This window comes from Myotis brandtii, unplaced genomic scaffold (genome assembly GCF_000412655.1).
Source record: "Myotis brandtii unplaced genomic scaffold, ASM41265v1 scaffold399, whole genome shotgun sequence".
Lineage (NCBI taxonomy): Eukaryota > Metazoa > Chordata > Mammalia > Chiroptera > Vespertilionidae > Myotis > Myotis brandtii.
The window spans coordinates 1,004,950-1,025,264 of record NW_005365325.1 but is presented as its reverse complement, the minus strand read 5'-3'; the positions used below and the strand labels follow the sequence as shown (position 1 = coordinate 1,025,264).

Here is a 20,315-nt window from a genome sequence, read left to right as displayed (position 1 = left end):
TTAATTTGCAGTTAGCTGGTTATTAATAAAGTGGAGCATCTTCTTTTATACTCATGTGTTAGTGCAAGTGTCCTCATCTTAAAATGTTTATTTCTTTGCCCAGTTTTGGTTGGGTTGTTTGTCCTACTGATTGGAAATAATTACTTAAGTTCTGAGTATGGATCTTTTACTGCTAATATATGCTACAAATGCCATTTCCAGCATGGGGTGTTTGGTTTTCACTCTATGGCATTTTTGGATGAACAGAATTTCTTAATTTTAAGGTCATGAAATTTATCAATCTTTCCCTTTATTTTTATATCCTTTATTCCTATTTTTAACATTTTCTTTACTTTCTTAGGGTTTATTCTGTTGTTCTAAAGTTCTTAATTTTCAGCCTTCCTTCTTTCCTTGTGTTTACATTTACAAGGCAATAAGTTCCCCCTCTAAATGCTATTTTACTTTTTTTCAGTTATAAGCATTTAAAAAATCCCATTATGGCCCTAACTGGTTTAGCTAAGTGGATAGAGCGTCAGCCTGCAGACTGAAGGGTCCCGGGTTTGATTCTGGTCAAGGGCATGTACCTTGGTGGTAGACACATCCCCAGTAGGAGGTATGCAGGAGGCAGCTGATCAATGGTCCCGGGTTTGATTCTGGTCAAGGGCATGTACCTTGGTGGTAGACACATCCCCAGTAGGAGGTGTGCAGGAGGCAGCTGATCAATGTTTCTTTTTCATCGATGCTTCTAACTCTCTATCCCTCTCCCTTCCTCTCTGTAAAAAATCAATAAAATATATTTTAAAAAATTCCATTATGATTTCATTTTTTACCCATATTCCCTCCTCCCCCATGTATGAGGTTATTTTAATTATCTTTTTGTTGTTGATTTCTAACATACTGTGCTATGGTTAGGAATGTGGTCTGCCTGACACTGTGAAATTTGTGAAGCCCGACTTCATGGCCTAAGCTGTAATCTGGGCTCCACGTGTGCTTGGGAAAATGTGTGCCTTCTCCAGCTATTGGTATGGTGTTTCATAATGTCTGCCAGATCAAGTTTCTTAATTATACTGTACAAATCTTCTATATTTTATTCCTTGACAGCATGCACTATCAATTACAGAGAGAAATGGGCTAAATGTCTCCTGGTCTGATGGTGATTTGTCCATTTTTCTTTGTAATTTTGTTGACACTTGCTGCACGTATTTTGCTAGGTTATTAGGTGCATACAATTTAGAATTACGTTATATTCTCTATCACACTGTGGCTTTTTGCCTTAAAGTCTATTCTGTCTAGTGTTAATATAATTACACCATCTTTCTTTTTGCCAGTATTTGCCCGGAGTGTCAGTCAGGGTCCAATTAAGAAAACAGAAACCCTCTTAAATATCTAACCGGAAGGAATTGAATTCAGGAAATGGGTTACACACATCACAGAAGATCTGAGAAACCCAACAGGGATGATAAGACAACTTGGTGATGAGCAACCATAAGAAGCTGCTACCTGGCATGGGATTGGCAGTCAAAGGGGACACACATTGATGTCAGAGCCTGGGGGTTGTGGCCAGCTGGCAGAGGTGGGAGCACAGTGACAATGAAGGCACAGTAGCAATGGAGGCGATATCCATGTGCTGGAGACTTAAAGGAGAGACTAGGGAAGAAACCCCTGGCCGTGTTTTTTCACTGTCAGTCCAAACTCAGCCGCCCATTGACCCAACACAGACAGACACCAGCTGGACGGGGGAAGGACCCTGGGACCAGCACCACTTTGATCTGAGTAGTGTGTGACCCTTCACACTGGCTTCTGTGTCCTTGGACGTGTCCCCAGCATTTATGAGCATTGCCTTATTTATGACACAAGATGTTCCAGGACGATCTGGCTCTTTCCACGAAGCCCTCCACCCTGCTCTGGCTCCGACACCTTCTTCAAGGTCCCCACCCCAAGCAGAGCCCTCCTTTACCACTAGGACTATGATACCTCTTGCTTCCTCAGAGCAGGAGAATGAGGGTATGAGTCTGAGGGGGAATAACTCAGGCCCTTTTCAAACTTTCTGTATCCTAATGTTCTGGGTCTGGCTGCTGTGAACCATGTGGGTAGATGGATCCTGTTTTTGTGTCCAATCTGATCATCTTTATCTTTTAACTGGATCGTGTAGTTCTTTTTCATTAAATTCTACCAACTTAGTACTTTCTATTTGCTCCTGCCCTTCTTTGTTTCTTATTTGTTTCGTTCCATCCTTGTTATTTCTCTGATTGATTTAGTTTCTTTCCTTTTGGGATTTACCCTCAAATTTTAAACATGCATTTTAGTTTAACATGCTTTAAAAAATTCTTCCTTTTTTATTTCTTTTTCATTTTTCCTCCTCTTCACTCCCTGCTTCCTTCCTTTTCTTCCCTCTCCTTCACTTTCCCTCCCTTCCCTTTCCAAGCAACTTGGTCCTAAATCCATCAGGTGGGCTTAACAAGGTAAGTGTCCCCACCAGGGCAGAGTTGGTAAAGGTCAGACAGCCTGGCACAGGAGGAGAGTGCAGGAGGAGGGTGTCCATGTAGGAGGCCTGCCTGGAACAGGCGTTAGAGCCTGATCAGAACGAGGAGGGCAACCTCCTGGAAGGGGGACTTGGTGAGAGGTGTTGGACTTTCAGTGGGTGGGTTGGGTATACCCTCTGGAAGGAGATCTGGGATCTAAGCAGGACAAGGAGGCATCCGTGCAGGAGATGAGGGTGGGGATAAAGACAGGTTTCTGGTTCAGGGTATTGAAGTCCGAGAGGGGTGAAGAGACTGTTCACGTGGGAAGGCAGCCTGTGGGGGAGTCAAAATTAAGGCGGGTTAAGAGGGGTTCTGGTCAGCATGGTGGCCCTGCATGGGGTGTGGGAGCCAGAGCAGGGTAAAGAAAGCCTTCCTGTGGGGGCTGAAAAGAAAGAACAAGGTGGGCCTGGAATACCTTTCTGTGTCACAATGTAGGTCAGTGCTCAACAGATGCTGAGGATATTTCAAAACAACTCAGAAGCCATCCAGAAGGGGCTCTCTGTGATAAAATTGAGGACAATGTGAACTTCAAAATAAATGAAAATAATGGACTCTAACCCACTTAATAAAATAAGAAAGCACGAGTCCCTCTGACATGAATACTGTAGCTCATTGAAAATTCAATGAGCAAAGGGCTATTGACATAGTTTTGTTACACCTCCCATCAAGTACTTACTAACTACCAAGAGAAAAAAAAGAGTAGATTTATCAGAGTGAGTGGAAAGTTTGGCAGATATCACTTCAATCAAGTGATTAGACTTAGCATCTCCAGAAACGGACAGCTACAAGACAGGGTGCAACAGAGTACAGCTTCACTCCTGTGCTATTTCTGCCAAAGATACATTACCTTAAATCTAATCACAAGGAAACGTTAGACAAATCCAAATGAGGAACATTTTACAAAATACCTGGCCTGTGATTTTCCAGTGCCAAGATCATGAAAGGCAGGGGGAAACATTACTAGATTAGACTAAAGAGACATAACAACTACTAGTAAATGCAACACATGATTCTAAACAGAATGCTTTTGCTATAGAGGATATTATTAGGACAATTGGTCTAATTTGATTTGAATAGGTTTGAGAATTAGATGTGGCAATGTATTGATGTTAATGTACTGATTCTTATGGTTAATTGTGGCTATGCAGAAACATGTTCTTGTTTGTAGAAATCACACACAAATATTCAGGGGTAAGGGGGTTTGCTACTACTGTCAAATGGGGTTTGCTACTACTGTCGGGGGTTAGGGGGAGGGCAGTTTTTTTTATAGTGTCCTAACAACTCTTCTGTAAGTTTGAAAATAAAATTTTGTTTAAAGATAATCAGTGTTTCTACACTTCTTTAAATCATGTTGAGAGAGCTTAGATCATTAATTCCACTCCTCTCCTTCTCGACTGAAATACTATTGTGCAGGGTTTTCATTATATCTTTCTTTTTTTAGCCCAACAGACTAAATATTATCATTCCTTTATACATCAAGGTTTCTATAGATTTTCTCATATGTTTATATTTTCTTTGCTAACAATTACTTCTGGCAGGATAGACCTTCCTTCTGAGATTATTTTTTATTCTCTCAGAAGAAATTCTTCAGAAGTTCTTTTAATGAGAGAGCATCTGTTGATAGTACACACTTTTTTGTTTGCCTGAAAATGTTGGTGCATAATCTTTATTCTTGAAAGATGTCTTTGCATGGCATAGAATTCTAGAGTGACAATAATTTTCTTTCAATATTTTGAAAGATATTGTTTCTCTGTCTTCTGGTTTTTATTGTTGCTTTTAAGAAGTATGTGATTCTAATTGTTGTTTCTTTGTAGTTAATTTGTTTTTTTGTTTTTCCTGGATAGCTTTAAGGTTTTCACTTTGTCTTTGGTATTCTACAGTTTCACTACAAAGTCAATTGGACTTTCTGAATCTGATGATTGGTATCTTTCATGAATTCTAGAAAACTGTCCATTGTTATCTTATTGAATATTGATTCTTTCCATTCTCTCTGTTAGCAGTTCTGGAATTCCAATAGGCATTTGTTGGACCTTCACCATCACTCTCCTGTGTCTCTTAAACATCTTTTACAGTTTCCATCTTTTATATTCCTCAAAATTTTGTCTTTTATTTTTAATCATATTAAACAATATTACTCTTTATTCTATACCCGATAACGCCAAAATCTAAAGTCTTTGCAGGACAGATTCTACAGTTTATTGTTTCAACTGACTTTCAGTTGTAGTAACTTATTCACTCACATTTCAGCCACTTTTGATTGTTGGCTCCTGTTTCTTAGAATAATTATCCATGGCGATTCTTTTGAATTCTTTAAAGTCTAGTCTTCTGACTAGTATTTCCATTGTTTCTGCCAGACATCCAAGAGTACTGTTATCTGAGCTACCCACCCCTCCCTCCGCCCTCACGCCCCACCCACTGTCCTCATCCTTAGGTGCACGATTATTGTCCAGTCTCTTCCCGAATCCCCCACACCCCTTTCCCCCCCGCAAGAATAGAGTCTGAGATATTTTAACTACATGTTCACCTTGTGGTATTTCAGGCCTGAATCTGGTAGAGTGTGAGCTTCTGATAATAGATCTTTAGGAAAGACATTTTCCCCATTTCTACCCAGACACAACACCCGGAAATGTGTCTACTCCTGCAATATCTCCTCACAGAGTGAGCTCTTATTTACTAGTTCTCACCCCGAGGGGATTATCCTACAGGGTTTCTATTTGTTTTATGTAAAAAGTCAGAAGTCCTCCACCCCCCTCCCCTCTCATCCTTCTCCCATTTCCAGATGAGGAAGCCTCCCAAAGAACATGTTATTGTGAAAGGGAAAAAGACCCTAGTAATTACCAAGACTGCATTTTTTTCCACCACTTTGTAAGGGTAGGCTCTGGAAATATGACTTGATTTGATTTAAAGAAAACAAAATACTGCCCTAGGCAATAATCAAGAAAAATAGGACATGCTTCCCCACGTTCAGCATGAGGTAGTTTCTTTCCTGTTGATTTTCTATAGCAATGTGAATCAGAGTCTAAAGAAAACAAGAACAGAGACATCACGAACGAGGGAAGCATGGCATCTGGTATAAGAGAGCAGGTCGTGACAGAGCACTTGCCCCTAAAACCATCAGCAGTTACTATAATCCCTTCTGCAATTTCTCCCAAATCCCTAGTGTGCTGATAGTTTATTTACACAAAGAAGACTTAAAGGAAAGTCCTTGCTTACTAGATTGCAAGTTCTTTGAGAGCAAGTAGTATATCATATAGCCTTTAATTGACAGGAGACAACATAACACTTGACCATGGGTCCGGTCTCCTGGCTTCCAACTCAAGCTCAGTTACTTCCTAGAAATATGATCTTAGGCAATTCTTCTCTAAGCTCAGTTTTTAATCTATAAAATGGAAAAAATAGCAATAGTTTTGTTATGAGGAGTTCCTAAACTCATTGGGGTACAGTGATTATTATAGAAAATATTCGGGGGTTCAGAAAAATCTTTCAAGGAAGCAGTTGTAGAGAAGTAGGCTCTGACCTGAGCCTTGAAAGATGGTGTCCCTTTGGATAGTCAGAAAGGAAGTGAAGCAACTTCTCACACAGATGCACTCCGCTTCCTATTGCAGAGTGGGCAGCAGAGCTCCTAAAGTCTCTGGTTTTAACTTCCTTCCTGATTCATGGAGGTAACACCAAGTAAGTCTTACGTCTCAGACTGGATGCATTGCTCATTGCTGGGGATCAAATCATAGATCATAGATCCACCTGGAATATATATATATATATATGACTAAACCTCAGATTTTTCTCTGAAAACTGGGATAGCACTTACTTACCAGGGTTGTTGAAAGGATTAAGTGAAACAACCAATGTAAGCATACCATACAGAGGAAGGCAGATCCAGCAAAAGTAGGTTTACAGTTGTGAGCCCTCGAAACAATTTATTTATTCTTGTATTATTATTTATTAACTATTTTATTGTTTATTATTATTATTCTACTTTTGCCCACCCCTGTATATATTAACGATTGGAATTAATATTAATTTTTAACTCTTATTATTATTAACGTTACACTTTCCCCTAATGTTTCTTTATCAAGTCCTGAGTCTGGAGTATTGAGAGAGAAACTCGTGCTGGATCTGCCTTCCTCGTCCACCCTTTGCCCTGGAGAAAGAACACATTCCTGATTAAAGGTACACCCCGCAAAGACCGACTGTGAAGCAAGTCCACAATAGACGGAGACAATGCATTCTTGTTCAGAGCAGCCACCAGCAGTGATGACAACGCCCATCAATGGGCTGGGGTCAAAGATCAGCAGTCCCTCTGTCACTTCATTCTTCTTCTGGCTCCCAGTGGAGTTCATAGGAACTCTATCTCAAGTCTAAAATCCAATCAAAGCCCATCCACACAGGCCCGAACCAAGGACACCAAAGGAACAAATTCCTAAGGCAACACAAAACCTTAGCTCTGTTTTCTGAAAGTCACTTTACCATCGTCCCTTTGGTGGTTGTTGAAACCCGGTGCAGCCGCCAGCCAGGTGAGAGACATTGGATGACATTGGTGATTCCAGCCTTCCGGGTGGGAACTACACATCAGCAGGACAGCCAGATGGACACCCTGCACACCCTTCGGAACACCAGGGTGAGAGCTAGCATCTCCAGGTGGGCATCCCCCGGAGCTTGAAATGCTGAGCCAAATTAAAAATGGGGGATGTGAGCCCAGAGGTTGTTTTTGAAATCGTTCCTTTCTTATCTCTGCTGCATGGAAAACAGAACAGCAGTGGATGCCCTTCCTGCACTCCTGGAGGCACGTGCCTGACTTCTGTCCTGGAGGCGGCTGGAGTCCATCCTTTATGGTGCAGTTCAGCCCTTGATGCCATTGTCTGCGGGGAGATTGCCCGGATACTGAAAGTGTGCGAGTAATACTTTTCAATTACTGCACACACGTTCTGACATGCTGTGTGGCCTTCACCAATTTGCTGCACAATCTGTCTTGATAGTACCCACAAAGCAGGCTTCTTCATCGTGTGGACAAAGTGATTTCTCTCTTCTGTTGCCTAGGAATCCTTTTGTAGACTCAACCCACTAATGGGACTATGTAGATCAGCATGTGGGAGCGGGAAGCCCGAGTGGAAAAGGGTGGGAATGAAATGCAGGCATGTGGACAGGGCCCCAGGAATGAGCCTTGGCTACCAGAAACTTTGCTCAATGCCTGGAAGGATGTGGGCAGCTCGGGGGAACCCCGAGATGGCATGAGTGTGAGTGACCCTGCTGGGCGGCCTAGCATCCCGACTTTCCCCTTACAGTGGTCGGTTAATTTGTGTTGGAAAAGAATCACTTTGCCAATGCTATCCTATTGCCAAGCATTATACCCAACACTAAATATATGGTCTCACTTGATCCCCACAATAATCATATGAGGTTTATATAAATGTCTCTGTTTTGCAGATGAGATGATTGACACTCAGGTATAAGGAACTTTGGGAGAAGATGGAATTCAAACACAGGCCTGGGTGAGCTAAATTCCATGCTTTCAATCACATTGCTATCAATCTAGATAAATCGAGGCTGATTTTGCATAAAATACAAAATCTCACTCCTCTCTAAGGAAGCTCAGAGTGGTTCTTCAACAGCTGAGCCTCAGAAAAAGCAAGGCAGAGGATTTGATCACTTTTTATAGTTCTCTGGATACATAATAGTATATAATTTTCTTAGTAAATTTCTATAAACCTATATTGTTCAAGACAAAGTTATTTCCCCCTGTTCTGACCCATCCCATGTCTCATCATCACCAAAGGATTCCGGTCTAGTCATTTCCCAGATATAGTCATTTCTCTGCTCAAAGACCTCCATTGCCCGTGCTTGTCCCCAAGGCCACGGCCACTCCTAGGTACCCTAAGCTGACCACACCCTGCCTTTCCAGGCTGACTTCCCAATGCTCCAGTCACCAGCTGTGAGTTTTCAGCTGTGCTCTGTGGATCTCCAAAGCAGCCGGGATTTTAGACCAGAGAGTGCTGCTTTCAACATTTGGTGGGTTTGCATAGAATCTCACCTCGAGAAGGATTCTGTGGTTTCATAAAGTTTGAAAAGTACTTTTCTCACTCAGCCACACCCCAATGCATTTGCCAATCTCCCTACTCTATGTTTCTGCTCAAGCTTGTCCTTCTCTTGAAAACAGATCCCTCCTTCCCAGCCTTTAGAAAAAAAACCAACCCTACCAACAGCTCGATTGTGGACATCTAGAGCCTCAAGACAGTGAATGTCTGTTGTTTAAACCACACAGTGTGTGGTACTTTGTTATGGCAGCCCCAGCAAACCAATACAGAAGCCAAGTGTTTGAGGGACCAGAACACCTCCTGTGCCCGCCTTTCCAGGCCTTTTCTGCTCTCAGTGGTGACAGTAGCATGGCTTTCAATTTCTTCCTTTCAAGGATCTTAATCAAGGGGTATTTCTATCTTCAACTGAAGGGTCTGTTGAGGTCCTGGCATGGTGCTAATGCTGGGACACAGCCGGAAATGCCTTTGGTTTTGTCTCCCTCCACGTTTCCAAATTCCTTAAGCACCAGAACAGTGGCTTTCAAAATTTTTTAAATTTTTTACTTTTGCATCTTCACCAGCATCTCTCTATCTATCTGGGCACGCAGTGTGAGTGCTGAATTAGCAGTGATTCTCTACTTCCTCAGAATTCTACTATGTGATGGCCATCCCTTCTGACCCTCATCACGTATAACTCTTCTTAGTTATATGTGTGTGTGCATGTTTCATCTTTCCCTCCAGACTACAAACTTGCCAAGAGGCGGAATCTGTGGGTAAACAACACCTAGGACTCAGTAATAAATGCCTATTGAGTGAACAGATAGATGAGTGCATAAATGGAGACAGAGGTGGGGATGCTGGGGATGGGGGTGGGGGTGGGGGCTGGCTAGATACCTAATCTCAGAAATAATAGAGAAGAAAACCTAGTCCAAGAAGGAAAAGGAAGGTGGATCATGATTCTTTGGCTCCTGATTTAAATACACAAAGCTGAGGTACACCTGGGGCTCATTTGTTATTATTTACAGCCACAGTGTCAGAATCTAATGGATAGAGCCTAAAGATGTATGAGGGAACCTATGGAATATTCATTTTGGCTGTCACTGGTACAAAGGGCTTCTAAGAAAAGCCTTTCAGATTAATAATAATAATAATAATAATAGCTAATGTTTATTGATTTCTTGCTGCAGGGCCAGCCACTATGCTAAGAGTTCATACACATCATTTCATTTAATCCTCCCAACAACCCTATAAGATAGATGGTATTTTTAAAATATAGCTTCATGAGATGTTAAATAAAATACTCGAGGTCTCAAGACAGGAAGTGGTGGAGCTGGGATTACAACCCAGTTGGTATAATGCCAGAGCCTAAGCTCATGACCTCTGCTACAAAGACTCATTTATAAAATCTCCTTGCCAGAAGCAGCCAAAAGCTCCAGTCCTGTTTGCAAGAATGTCTTTTGTGACAAAAATTATTTTTTTATACAATGCGTACTGTTTCCTGTATATCCATCTGTATCCAATTAAAGTAAGATGAGAAGCTATTTTGAGGGGGACACCTTGGTGAGGGTAGAATACCAACTGTTGCATGAGAAGTTTGGTTGTTCCTATCTACTTGTGGTCAATAAATGTTCATTTAATCTAATGCACTCAATTATGCTTGAACAGCCAAAGTTATTTCTGGACAGCAGTCCTTGGATGCTATTTGCTCTAGTGGTGATTTAAAGCAAAAGGTCAGAATCATCATCATAATTGAGATTGGAATCTGTGGCAATGCAGGGGGAGGAGGAGGAATTTTGAATGGTGTGTTTTGGAGTGACCCTTGCACATTCTCTTCTTTCCTAGAAATTTATTTGTTTATTTAGCGAATATTTTTTGAGGAACAGGCACTCATCTGACCCCCTCGGGGATACAGTGGTGAAAGAAGAGTCAGGCTCTCTGCCTACACTGAGCTTACAGTCTAGGCAGAGACACATACTAAACAACAGGTAGTTGTAGTCCTGTGCAATGGGGGTGATGATGGCAGAAATATAGGGTGCGATAGGAGCATGTGGGAGGGAAGCCTACCCAGGCCTAGGATGTCAATGGCTGAGCAGTGGAATGACAATCCGGACAACCATCTGGGACCACGCTATGACACCCACTGGCGCCAAGCCAGCCAAGGTGGTGCGATGTGATCGGTCGGGGGCCCAGCCATCGCCCCATGATCGCCCTGCAGAGGGAGGCCCAGGTCACCGGCCAGCAGGGCAATCAATTGGGGGGGGGGCACTCCATGATCACCCTAAAGAGGGAGAACCCAGACTGGCGGCTGGAGGGAAGCCCGGGACCCAGGTGCCTGCGCCCGGGGGTGCCAGAGGGAGGCCGGTGCTGGCACCCAGGGGAAGGAAGACCTGCTCTTGCATGAATTTCGTGCATCAGGCCTCTAGTATGTTTATAAATCAGGCCTAAATGTCACCAGGTAGTCTGTTGTTTATATATTTTTAATCACACCTCACAGTTATGGGAGTTACCTGATAGGAGTGCCTCCATACCAACTTTTTGATCCTTGGGTGCAATTTCAGAACAGTAAGCCATCAGAAAGATAAGAAATTAGAACATTTCTTATCTAATACAGAAGCATAGCAATCTTCCAGGTCCCAAATGCTGAGAGTTTCAATAATATTACAACCAGATAGTTCAATGCAATAAACAGCGTGTTCGCCAAAGATCCAGCTTTCTGTGTGCCGAGATGCCACCTAGTGGGCTAAAGGTTATACAAAAAGTATTCCTCTATGAGGAATAGTCCAGCATTTTCTTCCTAAAGTTTGAGGTCTGAGTGGCAAATGTCTTAGTCAAATCTCTAGATTTAAAAAGCTAACTAACTAACTAATTAACTATAGGTCCAGCTTGGAAGGGGAAAGTATCAGAAAATATCCACAGCAAAGGGATTGGTCTTGAGTTATTGTGGATGGAAGTAGGAGACGCTGATGAATAGAAGTAGCCTGCTTTATCTAAGGTGGGTAAGACTTGGAGCAAATAGAAAAGCCAGACTTCAGAATTCAAAGTAGATAATATAAAAGATACATTACATTTCACAACTCCTTACAGGATTTGGCATCTTAATGCACCTCTATGTTCACTTGGTGAGGGTTGACGTTCAAAGAAAGTTTATTGATTATCTACTATGAGCTTGTTGAGTACTAAGCTAGGGACTGAGACAGAATAATGAGCAAAACTGAAGAGGAACCTGAGGACACAGAGAGATACTACTTCAGAACATTCTGGATTTTACCACTTACTCTTTACATTTAGTATTAATTTGACAGTCACTACTCCAGCCATGTTTTCTCTTATAGTATAAGTGGTTGGCAAACTGCGGCTCAGCAAACTGCGGCTCGCGAGCCACATGCGGCTCTTTGGCCCCTTGAGTGTGGCTCTTCCACAAAATACCACATGTGGGCGCGCACATATGAAGCTTCAATCACACTGTATATGCACGCCTGCATGTGGTATTTTGTGGAAGAGCCACACTCAAGGGGCCAAAGAGCCGCATGTGGCTCGCGAGCCACAGTTTGCCAACCACTGTATACAATCCTAACAGAACTGATTGTTCTGTTACTAAAGGCCAGGACTCTAAGGGAACTTATTGCACCTATGGCAATAAACCTGTTAAGGCAGTTTTATCTTTACTTTGGCTAGAGATCAGATAGTTTACCATCTTGCTGTCAGGGGGCATTGGGAGAACTCTTTGTACTCACCTGGGGATGGCTGAGTGTTGCTCACCTTTCATGGAGTGTTTGAATCATTTCCATAGGGCCCAAACTTCCAGCAGAATGTATGTGGCAATCCAAGCTTTAGTTTTTGCCTGTGTGTGTGTGTGTGTGTGTGTGTGTGTGTGTACGCATGTATGTGAATGTGCATGTAGACTGGTCTGTCTTCGCAGAGCATTATCACCTGATCAGCAATCTAGAGAGTTTGGAGAGTTTGGAGATGGAGCCTGGGCAGTACTTTCTCTTGCACGTTCACTCAAGACAAACTGACAATCACTTTTAAGTCTTCTCCCGCTCTGAGAACCTGGGAGTATGACCTGAGCAACATGATCATTGTATCCAAGAGTTCATGGCTTAAAAGAAGTGAAATTTCTGTGGAATGCATTATATAAGGTTGTGTCAGTAATGAAAGACTTTTATGGGTGTTGGCTACCAGCATACATTTTCTTTGTTTATACCATTCTAGTTTCCCCTCAAGTCTGTGATTTTTCTTCTCCCTGCCCCCACCATATGGCCAGGGATTAGGCATGGAAACTGAGCTTGGCCAAACAGACATGATAATCCCTCCTGAGATTTGGAATTTTGCACTGGTGACCGGGTCTAAAGGGAATGATGGAAAGTCATTACTGCTTGGCTCTCTGGGTACCAGAGGGTTGTGTATCTCCTGCTCTGCTTCCTGCCTTCTGCTTCTTGAGCTTCCTATTTCCAAGGGTCGTCCTCTGGCATCCCTTCAATTCCGTGAGCCTCCTGTTAGCCTTCCAGCAACCTCCTGGTGGCTTATGTTGTCAAGAGTAAATTTTTGTTGCATGCAACTAAGAACTCTAACTGAAATACCAATATTAAAGCTGAAAACAGCAGGAACGCATTAATAATATAAAGTGCTTGTGCATCAACATCTCTATTGCTAGAATGTAATTTCCCATGCTGGGATTGTGTGTCACCTGCTGGTCCAACCTCCATCCCTAGAATAACAATAATTATTATGTTAGCTTTACACTTATGGAGCATTAATTATTAGGCTACTTGCTTCATATATATCACCTCATTTAATTCTTAAAACAATGCTTCTAAAATAAATACTAATGCCATACTCATTTTAAAGATAAGGAAACTGTGGCTTAGAATAACCCCCCCCCCCCTCAAGATCAAGTTAGGAAGTAGCAGAGTCAATACTTAAACCTAAGCCTGGGTCACTTCAAGATCTGTGTTTGTGATTCCTCTACTAATCTGCCTCTTATTTGGCCTTTCGGACATACACATAGCGAACACTGGTTCAATGTTTCTTCCAGTAATGAAACCACCACAATAAATCAAATAATAATAAAAAAATTTTAATGTGTTCACGAATTATGAATTAGCTTTAGGGAAAGACTAAGACTCAGCTCGTGTACAGAGCCGCCGAGCCTCAGCTTTGCATATTATGTGTTACCATCAGGAGTCCACGTTCCCCCTGTTCTTGGTGCATGGGTTGGGGTGGGAGGACGGCCCTGATGGCTCAGCTGGGTCTTTCCTGCCTGTTAAATATCTACTGGACCGAACGCTCTCCCAGCTCCCAGCGCGTTCATTAGTTACCTGAACATACCTACCTCATCTGTCATCAACACTCAAATGGCCTGAGGGATTTTTCATTTCCACTCCATTTCCAAACCCTTTCTAGCATGTACCTCCCACATCTGGAATCAATCCTGACCAGGAGCGAAATGCTGAGCGGCTGGCTCCTCCCAGAGCATCCTTTCTCGGGAGGAGTGACAAGAATATGTCGCGTATGAATTAGCCATTCTCTTCTGGAGGAAACTGCCATGACAGAGGCGGCCTTCCTAAGTTCTAATTCACTCAGATACCCCCTCTGTCTTTCCTGGGTTAAGCAAAATATTTAGTTATAACATTTTGAGCCATTAGAGCCTCAAACATGCACATGTTTTTAAACTAGATTTATTTGAGTTGTAAGTTGTGAGAATCCTTTAGAAATACCTCAGCTCATTATCCTTTCATCTGTCTCTGTAGAAAAGATGTTAGATGGAGTCTTAGAAAACATCTCTGACTTTCAAGTCTCCTGCTGTGGCCCACGCTACTATTTCTGTCTGTCTGGTACCCACTCAGGAGAGAAAAAAGAGTATCAGTTTGCCAATTATAATGAAGTCAATTACAAGATTTTAATTTTATGCTATTTCTTTTTTCCTTTTCTAAGTGGTTTGGAGGCCAAATTTATAGACTTCTAGAATTGCTTTCAGGGGACAATTTTCAGATCCTTGTGAAGGAAAGATAGTTCAGGTCTTGTCTTTTCTTCTTCTTCTTCTTCTTCTTCTTCTTCTTCTTCTTCTTCTTCTTCTTCTCCTTCTTCTTCTTCTTCCTCTTCCTCTTGCTCTTCCTCTTCTTCTTCTTCTTCCTCCTTCTCCTTCTCCTTCTTCTTCTTCTTCTTTTTCTTCTCCTTCTTCTTCCTCATTTAGGTGAGGGGACTGGATAGGAAATAGGAAAAGGTGACCTCAGCATACAAAACTCCAGATGTTCTTCTTTGGGAATATCTTCATAAAAACAAATGGCGATGAAAGCCCCTTTCTGACAGCCCCCAGGAAAATATGCGTCTGCATATGGAAACCGTCAATCTAGTGATTAACCTGCATTAGTTTAGTAATACAGCGCTTCCTGTCCTTAATTTCAATCACCAACAGCTTTCTTTCTTTTTTTTCTCTAGAGGAAACAATAAGAAAACTCCAAGATGTCCAATATATCTCCAGATATAGCCCTCGGCGCCTGCGGGGAGGTGATCCTCGCTGATAAAGTGAAATATCACTACGGAAAATAGAAAGTTACAAAACAAGAGAGATACATAACGAGAGGCCATCAGGGAGGTAGGAAGGCAATTTCCCACAAAAAGCCCATGGTTTAAGATCGTGAAGGTTGCGTTTTGTTTGGCTTCCCTTAAGGTCAGTAACTGAACAAGGAAGAGTTTGTTAAATAGACTCAGTTGTATACATTTTGAAGTGTCTTCTCTGTGCCAGTCGTCAAGCTGAGTGCCTTCTTGACTAATGTGGTGTCCACTGTGCCACCCTGAGTGTGCCCTGCGCACTGTGGGGGCTGCACGTGAACGGCCAGACCCCGTGCTGTCCTTTGCCTACACGACTGGGCGATGCAATGGTGAAACCCTTGAGAAAGCAAATCCAGATCGAGGAAACACAAACAATGTGAACAGTGAGCTCTTTGAAAAGAAAACTGCTTCCCTATGGCAGAAAGTAAGGGGGAAGGGGCCCATGCAGGGAGCCCAGCAAGCAGGGAAGGTGGGCCCTGGGGAGTGTGATATTACACAGGAACATAATGGGGTTGACTGCATACTTGTCTAATTACTGAAGCTATTAAAATCTCTATAATTTAGATTCAGGCAAAAAAAAAAAAAAGGCTCCTATGCACACACATGCTCCTGATTGGATTTTATGAATCCGCTCCTTTTGATTCTAGAAGGACACCACCCTGCTGCGTGCATGTGGCTGCTGAACCTGAGTGACCTTCTCCCCCGGCCCTGCCCCTGCCCCCGACCAGTACGCTCTGTTACTGTAATAAGCGGTTCGGTTAGATAAGGCGGCGGGTGATGGGATCATCTGTGTTGAAGCCGAATTATAATGCCTCGGTCAACGGATTTAATCTAAACCAAATGCTTTGGGATTCTGAAAGCTCTGGGAACAGAGAAAATATAAGTTTTATATTTTCCCAAGTTCAAACAGAGATCAGATAGAGAGATTCCAGAAGCTCAGAGAGTGGCAGCAAGAAAAAAAAAAAAGGTTGTTTCTCCCAAGTTCAATCAAAGGAACAAGTAGGCTATTCTTTGCACTCATCTTCTCCTCTTTCCCTCCTCTTCTGTGCCCTTCCTTTTCTCTTCACACAAAGAAGGGTTATCTAATGTCAAACAGAACTTGATCAAACAAGTACTTAGCCCATAGAAGGTGCGCAATAAATAAATACTCCTCGCATGAACAAACAGACAACATGAGTGCGGGGTGTAGTGCCCAGCTTTCAGCATCAGGCTTCACCCTGGCCCTTCTTCGTTGTGAGACTGCAGGCAGGTTACTTAACATCAGTGCCTCAGTTTCCTGATCTGCAAAATGGAGCTAATAACACGTGTGAGGACTAAACAGGTTCATGAATGAAAAAACTAACAAGGTGCTGGATACGTAGCAGGCAGTTTCCTAGTTTAGCATTCCTTGCCTCTATCACCTGTGCTCCTACCTCTTCTGATGACCCTGGGGGCATCAGTGGAGGTGGAGGCAGTGATGGTTAGTTAAAGTGACATTCTCCTGGGGCCCCAAGAGAGGAAAATACCGATTCAATAACGTTTCTGAGGTCATCTCAACATTTGTTGTACTCTGCCTTTGTCAGAATCCAGTGTATCTAAAACTTGAGAGTCTTCTGATGAATCAGCTATTATCAGTCACAAGGCAGCTCTGAGATGTCATAGATTGTATGCATGAATGAAAGAAAGCTCAATATTTTGATGCATTAAGGCCTGGGGTGTGATGGTTCCTCTAATTTTAATATAGCATTAAAATTCTATAACATAAAATATCTTATTTTGAATTCGAAGTCTATGATCTCTTTCTTCCCCTTGTAATAATACAATGGTACATACTTCTTTTATATACATTGTATGCCTAATTTTGGAGACTATTCAATTATTGTTATTGTCTTTTCACAGATGAGAAAATAGATGTTCCATGGGTAGTCAGAAACCCAGCCAGGGCTGAACCTCAGCTCTGATATTTTACAAACATTTAATGAGCACCTACTGTGTTCCAGGTATGTGCTGGGTTCCGGGAACAAAGCAGAGAACAGATTGAACAGCCTTGGAGGGTGTCTTTGACCTCCAGCTGAGTCTCCTTCCTAATATTAGGACTCTAGCCAAGGACAGTGACATTAAATTATAATCCAATATATCTATATATAAAATAGAGAAACATGCTAATTAACCAGGATGCCATAACGGGCAGACGGGACAGGAGGAGTTTGCTCATGCAGCATTGGGGGTGGGGCAGCAGGGGCCTCCGAGCAATTGCGCTGGGGGCGGGCCTGACCAGCAGTGGCTGCTGGCTGCTTCAAGGGCCGGAGAGGGAAGTAGGGCCAGACTTCGAGGAAGGGCAGGACTGGCGACTCAAGGGTGGGCGGTGCCCCGCGATTTCGAATCACGCACTGGGCTCCTGGTTTTCCATATAAAAACTTAACAGTTTGAAGGAGGTTTCAAAAAAATACCTTAAAGGGAGTTAAAAAAGCATTTTAACATCATTTCTGACGGGTAGTACAGTAAGCTTTGACTAAATTAACTGAAGTACAGTTGTAACATGACTTGCAATAAAATGATCAGCAAGTTACCGAAACGTGTGGAAACATCGCCACCTTATATAAAAGGTAAGTGCACCAAAGTAGCAGTGGAAACAGCAGGGGCTTCCAAGCCAACAGTTTTTCTAGGGCCAGTAGCACTGACTCCCAGGCACTGGTGTCCTCAGCCACTCCTCTGCTGAACTGCCCGGCTGCCGCTCCCCAATTATTCTCCTGATAGACAGCAGGGAAACAATACGTATTCCCTTCTGCCTGTAAGAGTAGCAAGTAAAACAGCTTTGTGATGGTAAGAAATGTCAACTTCATTAGCTTTTCTCTCCCAGGTAGTAAGTGCTTTCTCCAAGGAATGCCCAAAGTTCACACCACTGTGTGAAGAAGTTTATATTTCCTTCTCTTTTCTCACTTAAGATTCATAGATGCAAAAGTCACACTCAGGGATGATAAGAAATCATCATGGTTTATTGTTTTTTAATGTAACGACATAACATATTACCACAGTGAAAGTTAGAATCTGTTTCATTGGACATGTACTTTGAACGCTCCCATTGAAAAGTACAGATCCTATGTCCCCCGAACCTTAAAGATTATGGAACTCAGAAATATCTTCTCTTATACCAGGAGTTCTTTTTTTTAATAACTTTTTAAAAAATTATTTTTATTGATTTCAGAGAGGAAGGGAGAGAGGGAGATAGAAACATCAATGATGAGAGAGCATCATTGATTGGCTGCCTCTTGCACACACCCTCTCGCCCCCACTGGGGGGGACCAAGCCCACAACCCAGGCATGTGTCCTTGACAGTAATCGAACCTGGGACCCTTCAGTCCGCAGTCCAACGCTCTATCCACCGAGCCAAACCAGCTAGGGCACCAGGAGTTTTTTACTTGGAGTTTGCAGATGTTTTTCAGGTAGACCTGTGAGCCTCATGCAATGGCATGAAAGAAACATTTTTTTGTAGGTCCATTTTGTAAGTTTATGGCCTTTCAAAAGATTCTCAAAGGGGTATATGAACGAGAATAGTTTGAGAACTCCTTACAACAATCTATTGAGGTTTTGAATGCTGTCAATTCATTTATAAGGAATTTCACATGATTTTTGAGTGTTTCTTTCAATTTGGCATTTGAAACAAAAATGTACAGTCATCAAAGATATATTTCAAGAATATCGGAGGCCTGGTTGACACCATGACATTTATTTTATTTGCACAGTTTGGAGAAGTGTTTCTAGCCTCTGAAAAGCAGAAAGGACTATCCAACTATAACTCCATTTCATTTGACTCTGAGGGTTTCAGTTCCTGCACAACTGACTGAAATGAAATCCTATCAAGTAGATCCTCTGTGCCTGTTGTACAGATGTAATGCCAGTCTGTGGTCCGCAAGAGTGAAAGATGGCTGAGCCTCATCGTCCGTCCCATCATGTTGCTCTGGGAGGAGGACTGCTGGGCATTATCCCTGGGCCCTTGTGGGCACAGCCCTGTCCCTTGATGTACTTACTTTCTGGTTGGGGAGACAAGATGTGCTCAATATACACATAATTTTTACCCCCAATAGGCCACTGTATATACTGGAAAAACTAGAGAATGTACACACAGAATTTTACTTGAATATAAAATATCTATGGCTAACACTGCCCTTGATTATGATGTGTCTTATTAGGAATTTATAGATGATTTATAGATGGTTTATCAGTGTTGATGATTCTTCAAAATCTGCCCATGAAAAATCCAGTCATTTTAAATATTTTTTAAAATATGTTTTTATGGATTTTCAGAGAGAGGAAAGGAGAGGAAGAGAGAAATAGAAACATCAACGATGAGAGAGAGTCACTGATCAGCTGCTTCCTACACGCCCCCTACTGGGGATCAAGCCTGCAACCTGGGCATGTGCCCTGACCAGGAATCGAACCATGACCTCCTGGTTCATGGGTCAATGCTCAGCCACTGACCCACACCTGCTGGGCTAGTCATTTCAAAGGATACATTTTAGGACTAAATTTTAAATATATGACACAGATTTCTTTTATAGAAGTGGATTCTCCTAAATTCAGAGTGTTCTGCAATCTAAATAATAGGCTTTTCTGTCACAGTCTTCTGTTTACAAATAGGCGAAGAAAGTTTTCTTTCCTGTAAGAGAGAGAGGGAGAAAAAGAAAATATTTTTACACACACTAATTTATATACACACATACATATCCACGAGGTTCAGTAGAAGTTGCTATTTTTAAAATATTTATCAGAATAGGTGGGTTAAAACTTGATAAGGTTTGTAAAATTTATAGAGGCATCCCTTTCAAGGCTTGATGTGAGTTATGAAATCTAATTTTGTTTTCATGGCTCTGTGATAAAATTTTATCAACGTTATAAAAGGGGTCTTTACTAAGACTGACCGGAAATCAGAACTATCTGGCCAGGCAATAAAAACACATTCCTTAGCTGCAAAGTGTCTGACAAGCAAGGTTTACCTGAAATTGATCGATAAGTCTTCCTTTTACAGTTGAGTGCATTCACTTTGCCTCATAGGATAATAGTTTTCTTTTTAATGGTTTTTCCATTAATATCGGACTCCAGTGTTAGTAAGAAACATGAAAGACATAAAAGGGAGAGAGACATGCCTTCCAGAAAGAACGCTGTGATCTTTCAGGTAGAGCACTGGTGCTCACGTGAAGTGCATGTGTGGGTGAGGGTTGGGGCTTTTGCTGCTGACTGTTATGAATTGAAAAGTGCTTTCCCTCCCCCACGG

General features: G+C 42.2%; 1 protein-coding gene across 1 annotated transcript in view; it reads right to left on the bottom strand.

Annotated features, from left to right (window-relative positions):
• Positions 1-19,523: 19,523 nt before the first annotated feature.
• The window catches only part of DCDC5 (doublecortin domain containing 5), a 157,714-nt gene continuing 156,922 nt past the window's right edge, over positions 19,524-20,315 (bottom strand). Inside the window, exon 29 of the mRNA XM_014545214.1 lies at positions 19,524-19,700. Within this exon, the coding sequence (XP_014400700.1) occupies positions 19,638-19,700 (63 nt within the window). The 3' untranslated portion in view covers positions 19,524-19,637. The remainder of the gene's footprint in view (positions 19,701-20,315) is intronic.